General features: G+C 43.7%; 1 protein-coding gene across 1 annotated transcript in view; it reads left to right on the top strand.

Moving 5' to 3' along the window:
- CFAP73 (cilia and flagella associated protein 73) overlaps positions 1-14058 on the top strand; it is a 142642-nt gene that overhangs the window by 67148 nt on the left and 61436 nt on the right. Inside the window, exon 4 of the mRNA XM_069759885.1 lies at positions 3680-3880. Within this exon, the coding sequence (XP_069615986.1) occupies positions 3680-3880 (201 nt within the window). The remainder of the gene's footprint in view (positions 1-3679; positions 3881-14058) is intronic.

Here is a 14058-nt window from a genome sequence, read left to right as displayed (position 1 = left end):
TCTCTGTTCCATGATCTTGAGATTGTGCTGGGAGACACAGGAAACCTTTTTGCCACAACACTTGTGAATGTGCCATCTTGGATGAGATGGACTACATGTGCAACCTAAATGGGCTGCAGGTACCAGCTTATGCTACTACTATTGATGAAGGCTCTAGCAAAACAAATAATTAGGGATGAATCATGCAGGAAGAAGGAGGAGAAAGTAACTGTATCTGGCTATGACCTGCAAAAACATTCCCGTTTTGTTAGTCAAACTTTTCTTTGCACCAAAGCAGAAGAAATTGATTGACGATCACTTCTGTTTCCTAACGGGACAGATCGATAACCCTGATATTTAATTCCCTCGAGGTTATACTGAGATGTGCAAGTGCTCCCGAAACATATCTCTTGAGCCATTGGTAAGATAAAATGTGGTTACATGTTGTAATTGATGTTCTGGATCCCTCTCACAATTAGTTGAAGTAATAGTATAAAATCATTGATGTTTTCCTGATAAAATATTAGTGCTTTATAATAATACATAAACCGGCCCTACTAAAGCAATCTAGTCATATGTATACAGTATACAATGGTGATTAAATGTTTCTGAACTTATCAGAATTTTCCATATATCTCTGCATAAATTTGACTTAAGTCTATATCAGATTTTCACATAACTCCTAAAAAATAGATAAAGAGAACCAAATCAAACAATGAGTAAAAAATATTAACATTTGCCATTTTTGTATTGGTGAAAATGAGCCAATATCACAAGAGTGTGAGTGACAAAAGTGTGTGAACCTCTAGGATTATCAGACAATTTGAAGATGAAAGTAGAGTCGGGTGTCTTCAATCAATGGGATGATAATAATGTGTGAGAGAATGACCGGTTTTATTTAATTAGCACAATCTATCAAAGTTTTCTCTTCACAACACGTTTGTAGAAGTGTATCATGGCATGAAAAAACGAGATTTCTAAGGACCTCAGAAAAAGAGTTGTTTTATCGCATTAGGCAAAGGTTATTAAACCATCTCTAGAGAGTTTTTAACTCCTCTAATCCATAGTCAGACAGATTCTGTACAGACTTGAGGCAATTATTAACCTCCCCAATAGTGGTCGATCAACAAAGTTCACTTTGCCAAGGCAAACAGGATCATGGGGTGCATTAAAAGAGGTCTGGATACACATGATGAGAGCATTATACTGCCTCTGTACAAATCCCTAGTTAGACCGCACATGGAGTACTGTGTCCAGTTTTGGGCACCGGTGCTCAGGAAGGATATAATGGAACTAGAGAGAGTACAAAGGAGGGCAACAAAATTAATAAAGGGGATGGGAGAACTACAATACCCAGATAGATTAGCGAAATTAGGATTATTTAGTCTAGAAAAAAGACGACTGAGGGGCGATCTAATAACCATGTATAAGTATATAAGGGGACAATACAAATATCTCGCTGAGGATCTGTTTATACCAAGGAAGGTGACGGGCACAAGGGGGCATTCTTTGCGTCTGGAGGAGAGAAGGTTTTTCCACCAACATAGAAGAGGATTCTTTACTGTTAGGGCAGTGAGAATCTGGAATTGCTTGCCTGAGGAGGTGGTGATGGCGAACTCAGTCGAGGGGTTCAAGAGAGGCCTGGATGTCTTCCTGGAGCAGAACAATATTGTATCATACAATTATTAGGTTCTGTAGAAGGACGTAGATCTGGGTATTTATTATGATGGAATATAGGCTGAACTGGATGGACAAATGTCTTTTTTCGGCCTTACTAACTATGTTACTATGTTACTACAAGCACAAGGTGTATAATAGTTCACAAAAGAACCCAAGGTAATCTCTGAGGAACTTAAGGCCTCTCACATTAGCTAATGTTTATGAGTTCACCATTAGGAGGATACTGGACAACAATGGTGTGCATGACAGGATTGCAAGGAGAATACCATTGCTCTCCAAAAATAACGATGCTGCCCATCTACAGTTTACTAAAGATCGCCTGGTCGAGCCAGAAGACTATTGGATCAACGTTTTGTGGATTTTAATGAGACGCATTGTTTTGAGAAATAAAAGTCCTGCATTACAGTCTAAAAACCCCAAACCATCTCTGAAAAATAGTGGCGTGGTAGTATCATTGTTTGGGCTTGTTTTGCTGTATCTCGGCCAGGATAGCTTGCCTTGCCATTAGTGATGAGCGAGTATACTCGTTGCTCGGGTTCTCCCTAGCACGCTCGGGTGGCCTCTGAGTATTTGTTAGTGCTCGGAGATTTAGTTTTCGTCGCCTCAGCTGCATGATTAACAGCTGGTGGACAGCCTGAGTACATGTGGGAATTCCCTAAGGCCTCTTTCACACTTCCGTCTTTTTTTTTCCGTCACAATGCATCGTTTTGTGAAAAAAAACGGACCCAGCAAATGTACGCACAGAGGAACGTTTTTGTTTTTGCACGTCGGAAAATCACGCAGCGACGGATCCTGCACCGTCGCTGTGTGTCAAAAGCAGAAATCCAGCGACTGGTTCCGTCTTTTGAAACTGAGCATGCGTGGAAGAATTTCCTGTCAGGAAAATTCTTTCTCGCTCTCTCTCTCTTTTTACTATTGATGCTGCCTATGCTACAGATCACTCGGAAAACGCTATAGATCCGTCAAAAAAACGGATCCAGTGCTTCCGTTTTTTACAATCTGCACAGGATCCGTCTTTTCAACATTTTGACAGATTGTGACTGACTGTAAAAAACGGAAGTGTGAAAGAGGCCTAACAAACAGGCATTCCTCACATGTATTCAGCCTGTTTAGCAGCCGTAAATCATGCAGCTGAGGCAAGGAAAACTAAATCTCCAAGCACTAACAAATACTCGGAGACCACCCGAACGTGCTCGGGAAAACCCGAACAACGAGTATACTCGCTCATCACTTCTTGCCATCTTTGATGAAACAATGAATTCTCGATTTTATCAGCAAGGAAGTGTCAGTACATCTGTCTATGAGCGTCATGCAGCTAACACACAAGTCGTTCTACAGAAGAATGGTTATAGAAGAGTAAGGGTACCTTAACACTAAACGATTTACCAACGATCACGACCAGCGATACGACCTGGCCGTGATCGTTGGTAAGTCGTTGTGTGGTCACTGGAGAGCTGTCACACAGACAGCTCTCCAGCGACCAACGATGCCGAAGTCCCCGGGTAACCAGGGTAAACATCGGGTTACTAAGCGCGGCCCTGCGCTTAGTAACCGGATATTTACCCTGGTTACCAGTGAACACATCGCTGGATCGGCGTCACACATGCCGATTCAGCGATGACAGCGGGTGATCAGCGACCAAAAAAAAGGTCCTGATCATTCCCAGCGACCTACGATCTCCCAGCAGGGGCCTGATCGTTGGTCGCTGTCACACATAACTATTTCGTTAATGATATCGTTGCTACGTCACAAAAAGCAACGATATCGTTAAAGAAATCGTTATGTGTGACGGTACCTTAAGGTTTTGGAATGGCCAAAGTCCTGACCTTAATCGTATAGAAAAGTTGTGGACGGACCTGAAGTGAGCAGTTCATGGGAGAAAACCCACCAATATAACAGAGCTGAAGCTTTCAAGCACCATGGCATATAGCATCTAGGTTAATACTGTTGTAAATGCAGGGCAAAGGCAAAAATCTCTCTATGTACATCTTGTTTACACCCATGTTTTTTTTTTTTAAAGGAAAATGATTCAAAACGAATGCGTGCCCTACGTAAAGCTGGTGAAGAACGGCAGCTGGCGGCACAGAAGGAACGGGAAGCAATACGTTTACAGGCAGATAACATACAGTTACAAACTTGTAAGGAGAAGCTGCTGCATCGCCAGGAGAAGAATAGAATATATCAACACTATCTGCAGAGGGTGTTAGAGAGGACTGATGAGGTGAGAAGGTGAAAGAATTAATATAGAATTTATGTAGAAAGACATTCAGTCGTCAGGCATTTGAACAAGTGACACGGTTAGTTTACTTAAAGGGAACCTGTCACCCCGAAAATCGCGGGTGAGGTAAGCCCACTGGCATCAGGGGCTTATCTACAGCATTCTGTAATGCTGTAGATAAGCCCCCGATGTTACCTGAAAGAGGAGAAAAAGACGTTAGATTTATATTCACCCAGGGGCGGTCCCGCTGCTGGTCCGGTCGGATGGGTGTCTCTGGTCCGCTGCGGCGCCTCCTATCTTCATTCCAAGACATCCTCTTCTGATCTTCAGCCACGGCTCCGGCGCAGGCGTACTTTGTCTGCCCTGTTGAGGGCAGAGCAAAGTACTGCAGTGCGCAGGCGCCGGGCCTCTCTGACCTTTCCGGCGCCTGCGCACTGCAGTACTTTGGTCTGAGGGCAGACAAAGTACGCCGGAGCCGTGGCTGAAGATCAGAAGATGACGTCTTGGAATGAAGATAGGAGGCCCCGCAGCGGACCAGAGACGCCCATCCGACCGGACCAGCAGCGGGACCGCCCCTGGGTGAGTATAATCTAACGTCTTTTTCTCCTCTTTCAGGTAACATTGGGGGCTTATCTACAGCATTACAGAATGCTGTAGATAAGCCCCTGATGCCGGTGGGCTTACCTCACCCGCGATTTTCGGGGTGACAGGTTCCCTTTAAAGAGGTTGTCTCAGCATGATAAATGGTTAACCCTTTCACCACCTTGGGATTTTCCATTTATGCGCTTTCGCTTTTTCCTCCCTCTCCTCCCAGAGCCATAACTTTTTTATTTTCCCGTCAATATGCGCATGTGCAGGATTGTTTTTTGCTGGGCGAGTTGTACTTTTGAACCACATCATTGGTTTTACCATATCGTGTACTGGAAAACGGGGAAAAAAATTCCAAGTGCAGTGAAATTACAAAAAAAGTGCACTTTTTTTCTATACTCACTAAATGCTAAAATTGACCTACCATTATAATTCTACCAGGCCATTATGATTATGCAGATACCAAACGTGTATAGGTTCTTTTTTTATTTAAATGATTACACAAAAAAGTTTGTAAGAAAAAAAAAGTGGCGCCATTTTCGAAGACGTGTGGAATTTCAATTTTTCATGCTTTTTGGCTTGCTGAGCTGCCGTTTTTATCGATAGGATTTTGGGGTAGATACAATCTTTTCATCGCCCGTTATTGCATTTTATTACAATGTTGCAGCGACCAAAAAAAAACCCTAATTCTGACAGATTGATTTAGTCACGCCATTTATCGATCAGACTAATTCTTTTTATATTTTAATAAATTGTGCATTTCTGAAGACAGCGATACCAAATATGTGTATTTTTTATTTCTTTTTATTGTTTTATTTTGAATGGGGCAATAGGGGGTTGACTTGAACTTTTATATATTTTTAAAAGCATTTTTTTACACTTTTTACATGCTTCAATAATTTTCTTAGCAGACTTGAAGCTGCAATATTCTGATCGCTTGTGCTACACATAGCAGGCTTCATCTCCTATGAATGCCGGCCAAGCGGTGGCACTCCTAGCAGATCGGCAATGACAAGTCCGGGGGTCTTCTGTAGACCTCCGTTTGTCATGCCAACCCATTGGCGCCCCTTGATCATGTGACATGGGCGCCGATGGGCGGGGTTAGTAACGTGTTTTCGTGCATGTTAAATGACACTGTCAAAGACTGACATTGAAATTTAACATGTTAACAGTTGTGGGTGAATCGAAATTCCACCCACGGCTGTTAGGGGCACATGACAGCTGATCAGATCAGCTGTCATGTGCCTGAAAAGATGCAAGTTCAGCGCTAGTGATGAGCGAATATACTCGTTACTCGAGATATCTCGAGCATGCTCGGGGGTCCTCCGAGTATTTTTTAGCGCTCGGAGATTTACTGTATATACTCGAGTATAAGCCAACCCGAGTATAAGCCGACCCCCCTAATTTTGCCACAAAAAACTGGGAAAACTTATTGACTCGAGTATAAGCCTAGGGTGGAAAATGCAGCAGCTACCGGTGAATTTCAAAAATAAAAATAGATGCTCCATACCGTTCATTATTGCCCCATAAGATGCTCCATATGAAGCTGTGCCACATATAATGCTGCATACCGTTCATTATTGCCCCATAGATGCTCTGTATAAAGCTGTGCCACATATAATGCTCCATATTGTTCATTATTGCCCCATAGATGCTCCATATAAAGCTGTGCCACATATAATGCTCCATACTGTTAATTATTGCCCCATAGATGTGCCATATAAAACTGTGCCATATAGTGCTCTGCACCGTTCATTATTGCCCCATAGATGTGCCATAGAAAGCTGTGCCATATAGTGCTCTGCACCGTTCATTATTGCCCCATAGCTGTGCCATATAGTGCTCTGCGCCGTTCATTATTGCCCCATAGCTGTGCCATATAGTGCTCTGCGCCGTTCATTATTGCCCCATAGCTGTGCCATATAGTGCTCTGCACCGTTCATTATTGCCCCATAGCTGTGCCATATAGTGCTCTCCGCCGTTCATTATTGCCCCATAGCTGTGCCATATAGTGCTCTGCACCGTTCATTATTGCCCCATAACTGTGCCATATAGTGCTCTGCACCGTTCATTATTGCCCCATAGCTGTGCCATATAGTGCTCTGCACCGTTCATTATTGCCCCATAGCTGTGCCATATAGTGCTCTGCACCGTTCATTATTGCCCCATAGCTGTGCCATATAGTGCTTTGCACCGTTCATTCCTGCCCTATAGCTGCCATATAGTGCTCTGCACCATTCATTATTGCCCCATAGCTGTGCCATATAGTGCTCTGCGCCGTTCATTATTGCCCCATAGCTGTGCCATATAGTGCTCTGCACCGTTCATTATTGCCCCATAACTGTGCCATATAGTGCTCTGCACCGTTCATTATTGCCCCATAGCTGTGCCATATAGTGCTCTGCACCGTTCATTATTGCCCCATAGCTGTGCCATATAGTGCTCTGCACCGTTCATTATTGCCCCATAGCTGTGCCATATAGTGCTTTGCACCGTTCATTCCTGCCCTATAGCTGCCATATAGTGCTCTGCACCATTCATTATTGCCCCATAGCTGTGCCATATAGTGCTCTGCACCGTTCATTACTGCCCCATAGATGTGCCGTATAGTGCTCTGCGCCGTTCATTATTGCCCCATAGCTGTGCCATATAGTGCTCTGCACCGTTCATTACTGCCCCATAGCTGTGCCATATAGTGCTCTGCACAGTTCATTACTGCCCCATAGATGTGCCATATAGTGCTCTGCACCATTCATTACTGCCCCATAGCTGCCATATAGTGCTCTGCGCCGTTCATTATTGCCCCATAGCTGTGCCATATAGTGCTCTGCGCCGTTCATTATTGCCCCATAGCTGTGCCATATAGTGCTCTGCGCCGTTCATTCCTGCCCCATAGCTGTGCCATAGAAAGCTGTGCCATATAGTGCTCTGCGCCGTTCATTCCTGCCCCATAGCTGTGCCATAGAAAGCTGTGCCATATAGTGCTCTGCGCCGTTCATTCCTGCCCCATAGCTGTGCCATAGAAAGCTCTGCCATTGCTGCTGCTGCAATAAAAAAAAAAATGCCATACTCACCTCTCTTGCTTGCAGCTCCCAGCATCCGGTCCCGGCGTCTCTCTGCACTGACTGATCAGGCAGAGGGCGCCGCGCACACTATATTCGTCATCGCGCCCTCTGACCTGAACAGTCAGAGCAAGAGGACGCGAAGACAGAGCGGCGCCCGGCGTGTGGAACGCGGACAGGTGAATATTACATACTTACCTGCTCCCGGCGTCCCGCTCCCTCTGCTTGTCACACGGTCTTCGGTGCTGCAGCCTCTTCCTCTATCAGCGGTCACCGACACCGCTGATTAGAGAAATGAATATGCGGCTCCACCCCTATGGGAGGTGGAGCCGCATATTCATTTCTCTAATGAGCGGTCCCACGTGACCGCTGAACAGGGGAAGAGCTGCAGCAACGAAGACCGTGTGACAGGCAGGGGGAGTGTCAGGATCGCCGGGACTAGGTAAGTATGCCTCAGCGCCCTCTCCCCCTCACCCGCCGACCCTGCCGCCCACCATGACTCGAGTATAAGCCGAGAAGGGCACTTTCAGCCCAAAATTTTGGGCTGAAAATCTCGGCTTATACTCGAGTATATACGGTTGTTTTTATTGCCGCAGCTGAATGATTTACATCTGTTAGCCAGCATAAGTACATGTGGGGATTCCCTATCAACCAGGAAACCAAATACAACCGGTTCGACTTCTTAGAGTCTTCTTCAGGTATAATGTCGAAACCGGTTGTATTTTAGTTTGAAATAAAAATCATCCTTGAATCAGAATATCGAGTTCCATCATCATCCTTCGGGAGCGCATATTGCTGGGAAAAATATTTACAAAGTGTTATCGCCTATGAAAGCACTGTTCAGTGCGCTCAACAGTTCCCAGATCTCTGCAGCAACTGAATGGAAAGAGGAATGGAGTGATCCATGGATTGGATCTATACGCAGCATACACCAAAAAGGTGAGTGGATTCACACTGAGTATACACTTTTGGAAACTAAGGCTAGGGTCACATTGCGTTATGTGACCCCGTTTTACGGACTACGTTACACCGCGGCATAACGCGGTGTAATGTAGTCCGTTACCGCCGCCATTGATTGTAATGGCGAACGCATCGCTAGCGCGCGCCCACATTGGGGGTCTGCGCTAGCGGGATCGGCAAACGCGATCCCTTTTGGGACATTGCGTTAGCGCAGTCCGTAGCGCTATGCGCTAAACGGACTGCCCTAACGCAATGTGACCCTAGCCTAACTACTACACTCAGAAGTCTGTGCTTCCCATATCTCTCCCTATAATCCCCTCTTCTTTTATATATTAAAAAAATACTATACATGTTTGGTATCTGCGTACTTACAGTATTGCCTGGTCAGTTTTACCACATATTGAACATGGTAAATAAACCCAAAAAACATTGTGGAATTTCCCTTTTTTGCAATTTCATGGAGCTTGGATTATTTTTTTCTTTTCCAGTACACTATGTGGCATAATGTACGGTGTAATTGAAAAGTACAACTCATCCCACAAAAGCAAGCCGTGATGTGGCTATATGGCTGAAAAAAATAAAAAAGTTACTGCTCTTGAAAGGAGAGGGGACGAAAATTGCCCTGGGGGTGAAGGGGTTAAGAACTAGCTTCAGGATAAATCTGAACGCTGAGTCCTGGAAGTGATCATAGGGCCTTCACAGAGCCTTAATCTCAACATCATTGATCCTGTCTGGAATTGCATGAAGTGACATAAGGATTAGGACAATCCTACATCCACAGAAGATCTGTGGCTAGGTTTCCAAAATGTTTGGATCGGGCTTACTATTTAGTTCCTTTTGAAAGTGTACCTAGAAGAAATTATGTTTTGATGCTGTTTTTGAAGGCAAAGGGTGGACAATACATCTTTTGTTTATTCACTTTGCAATTTCATAATTGATAAAAATAAACAATTAACACTTCTATATTTAACATCCCTTGAAATCAATCTTGGAGAATATTTTTTTTCAGGACTTGTGTCATTACTCTGACATTACAGTCATGGCCAAAAATATTGACACCCCTGCAATTCTCTCAGATAATACTCATTTTCTTCCTGAAAATGATTGCAAACACAAATTATTTGGTATTATTATCTTCATTTAATTTGTCTTAAATGAAAAAACACAAAAAGAATTGTCCTAAAGCCAAATTGGATATAATTCCACACCAAACATAAAAAGGGGGTGGACAAAAGTATTGGCACTGTTCGAAAAATCATGTGATGCTTCTCTAATTTGTGTAATTAACAGCACCTGTAACTTACCTGTGGCACCTAACAGGTGTTGGCAATAACTAAATTGCACTTGCAGCCAGTTGACATGGATTAAAGGTGACTCAACCTCTGTCCTGTGTCCTTGTGTGTACCACATTGAGCATAGAGAAAAGAAAGAAGACCAAAGAACTGTCTGAGGACTTGAGAAACCAAATTGTGAGGAAGCATGAGCAATCTCAAGGCTACAAGTCCATCTACAAAGACCTGAAGGTTCCTGTGTCTACCATGCGCAGTGTCATCAAGAAGTTTAAAGCCCATGGCACTGTGGCTAACTTCCCTAGATGTGGACGGAAAAGAAAAATTGACAAGAGATTTCAACGCAAGATTGTGCGGATGTTGGATAAAGAACCTCGACTAACATCCAAACAAGTTCAAGCTGCCCTGCAGTCCGAGGGTACAACAGTGTCAACCCGTACTATCCGTCGGCATCTGAATGAAAAGGCACTGTATGGTAGGAGACCCAGGAAGACCCCACTTCTTACCCCGAGACATAAAAAAGCCAGGTTGGAGTTTGCCAAAACTTACCTGATAAAGCCTAAAATGTTTTGGAAGAATGTTCTCTGGTCAGATGAGACAAAAGCAGAGCTTTTTGGGCAAAGGCAGCAACATAGAGTTTACAGGAGAAAAAAAGAGGCATTCAAAGAAAAGAACACGGTCCCTACAGTCAAACATGGCGGAGGTTCCCTGATGTTTTGGGGTTGCTTTGCTGCCCCTGGCACTGGACTGCTTGACCGTGTGCATGGCATTATGAAGTCTGAAGACTACCAACAAATTTTGCAGCATAATGTAGGGCCCAGTGTGAGAAAGCTGGGTCTCCCTCGGAGGTCATGGGTCTTCCAGCAGGACAATGACCCAAAACACACTTCAAAAAGCACTAGAAAATGGTTTGAGAGAAAGCACTGGAGACTTCTAAGGTGGCCAGCAATGAGTCCAGACCCGAATCCCATAGAACACATGTGGAGAGATCTAAAAATGGCAGTTTGGAGAAGGCACCCTTCAAATATCAGGGACCTGGAGCAGTTTGCCAAAGAAGAATGGTCTAAAATTCCAGCAGAGCATTGTAAGAAACTCATTGATGGTTACCGGAAGCGGTTGGTCGCAGTTATTTTGGCTAAAGGTTGTGCAACCAAGTATTAGGCTGAGGGTGCCAATACTTTTGTCTGGCCCATTTTTGGAGTTTTGTGTGAAATGATCAATGTTTTGCTTTTTGCTTCATTCTCTTTTGTGTTTTTTCATTTAAGACAAATTAAATGAAGATAATAATACCAAATAATTTGTGTTTGCGATCATTTTCAGGAAGAAACTGAGTATTATCTGACAGAATTGCAGGGGTGTCAATACTTTTGACCATGACTGTACTACTGAGAATGTATGAATAAATAAACAACTGGGTGTTACCATTTTTCTTATCAGCAGGGTGTGGCTGTACTGATTGGACAGAATAAGAATGGGTAGGTACAGGTCCTGGATTGTTAACACCCTGATGTCAGTTTATTTTTCAAACCCTAAGACAATTACTAGAGAAACCACACAAAAAGATGTTCAAAATTGATGTTTTTGTGACAGACTTAAGCTTTAACTAAGACAAACGAGTGGTGAATTAGCAGGTTCTCTTTAATTGTTTTTTACTTTACCTCCGGTGGATGAATATTACCAGTGACCCAACAGGTAAACTACGTAAGGCTGCCTGCGGACCCTTGGCTGTCAGTTTGGCATCATCTCTGTAATTTACTTGTATTGACTTGTGAATAGAGATATTTCTCTGGATAAAAGACTAGAATCCTTAAGGCAGTAGGTAAATGAATTAAAGAGAATTGTATAATAACGGTGCAGGTTTAAGATCATTCAGAGCTGTCAGGAACATGAGGTATTTGACTGTCTATGATCACGGACACTGAGCTCCACTACGTCCCTTAAAGCTGAGCACAGACACGCTGTGGGCCATTCCGACCCCCCCCCCCCCTTCTCACTCTGCCTGCTGCCTATGTGTGTAATTCAAAACCCTCACTAGAATCACTGAAGAAGTTTTATAGCTTTACGCTGCAAATACCAGTCTCCCTACACTACCCATTCCCTCCTCCCAACCAATACCAACCAGAAGTGGTATAGACACTTCTAAACTGCATGCATCTCTTTGTTCTATTAACGTGATATATGTTGGCACCGATCCGGGCTTGAGATACAAGAATTATATATTCTGGATATCCATCGACAGATCTATCACTCACTGAAAGCGCTAGCAGCTAAACGCAAAGTGCGGATTTCTCAGTAAGCAGTTCAGGTAATTACTCCGGGTTTACACTTAAAAGAATCGCCCCGACGTGGTGCACCTCATGATCCTGGTGTATTTCTTATACGAGCTTTATACAGCGAGATAGGCGTAAAAATGGCATTTCATACCTCTAAGTAAAGGAGAGATTTCAGCCTCTAAGTGATGTCACCACAGGGGGAGTGCCTGGGTCTTAGTCTAGGAAATATATGTGTGAAGCAGGAGGCTTCAGTGTCTTTTGTCCAGGGTCTTGCTGCTCTACAGATGTGTGACATTCATCTTGATGTGTCTCCTGAGCACATGGGCAAACAGGAGATGAAATGATCTGAACTCTATGTACCGTAAGTGTTTTTTCAATCTTAATTCTTTTTTTATTTGTAATTGTAATGTACATACGATTTTGTCTCCTTTATAATATCTTTTTATACCTTGTAAACACTGCCTACCTTTTTTGGAGTAAAATATACAATTTATTAGCTTGTTTCTCCTTGTTCTATATTAAACTGTCGCATCCTCTGAAGTGAATTACGCTACTGATTTGGGTTGTCTCCGGACCCGTTAACAATTAAGAGAATCTGAGCTGGTGGCAGCATACCTTGTCCTGTGCAATTGGGCGTCTTTGACGTGACCGGCGGCGTTGATAATTATTGTTCCTGCCTGTGTGTGAGTAGTTATATCACCATCGATTCAGCGTGTCCAGTAGCCAGTACATAGCAGGCAACCTGTTGTGAATTCTGTGGCTGAGTTCACTTCTGTGGTCACAAGTGGTATTGCAGTCTCTGGGCTTCCTCCCTCAGGTGTTTTGGTGAGCTCGTTGGCTGCCTTGCTATTTAGCTCCACCTGAGTCTGTCTTCCTTGCTCCTTGTCAATGTTCCAGTGTTGGATCTGAGCTACTGCATCTTTCCTTGGGCTTGCTGCTCTGCTAGATAAGTGCTTCTAGTTTGTTTTCTGTTTTTTCTGTCCAGCTTGCTATTAACTTTTGCTGGAAGCTCTGAGAAGCAAAGGGGTGCACCGCCGTGCTGTTAGTTCGGCACGGTGGGTCTTTTTGCCCCTTTGCGTGGTTTTCGTTTTAGGGTTTTTTGTAGACTGCATAGATCTCTTTGCTATCCTCGCTCTGTCTAGAATATCGGGCCTCACTTTGCTGAATCTATTTCATTCCTACGTTTGTCTTTTCATCTTGCTAACAGTCATTATATGTGGGGGGCTGCCTATTCCTTTGGGGTATTTCTCTGAGGTAAGTCAGGCTTGTATTTCTATCTTCAGGCTAGTCAGCTCCTCAGGCAGTGCCGAGTTGCATAGGTAGTTATAGGCGCAATCCACTGCTGCTTATAGTTGTGTGAGGATAGATTAGGTACTGCAGTCTACAGAGATTCCACGTCTCAGAGCTCGTCCTATTGTTTTTGGTTATTGCCAGATCTCTGTATGTGCGCTGATTACTGCACGCTGTGTTGCCTGATTGCCAGCCATAACAGTACAAGGAGCCAAACCAATGATTCCCAATAGAGGGAAAAAAGAAATCCTGACATCATTTTTTTTTCTTAGCTCTGTCTTCAGTCTTTTTTTTCCCCTAGACATTAGAGTGCTTCAGGACACAGCTGTGGACATGGATATTCAGGCTCTGTGCTCCTCAATGGATAATCTCGTTGTAAATGTACAAAAGATTCAAGATACTATTGATCAGAAATCGATGCTAGAACCAAGAATTCCGATTCCTGATTTGTTTTTTGGTGACAGAACTAAGTTCCTGAGCTTCAGAAATAATTGTAAGCTATTTTTGGCCTTGAAACCTCATTCTTCTGGTAATCCTATTCAACAGGTTTTGATTATTATTTCTTTTTTGCGCGGCGACCCACAGGACTGGGCGTTTTCTCTTGCACCAGGAGATTCTGCATTGAGTAATGTTGATGCATTTTTCCAGGCGCTGGGATTGCTTTACGATGAGCCTAATTCAGTGGATCAGGCTGAGAAAAATCTGCTGGCTTTATGCCA

The sequence above is a fragment of the Ranitomeya imitator genome, chromosome 1 (genome assembly GCF_032444005.1).
Source record: "Ranitomeya imitator isolate aRanImi1 chromosome 1, aRanImi1.pri, whole genome shotgun sequence".
In the NCBI taxonomy this organism is placed as follows: domain Eukaryota; kingdom Metazoa; phylum Chordata; class Amphibia; order Anura; family Dendrobatidae; genus Ranitomeya; species Ranitomeya imitator.
Note: the sequence above shows the minus strand (reverse complement) of the source record. Positions and strands in the feature narration are given on the sequence as shown.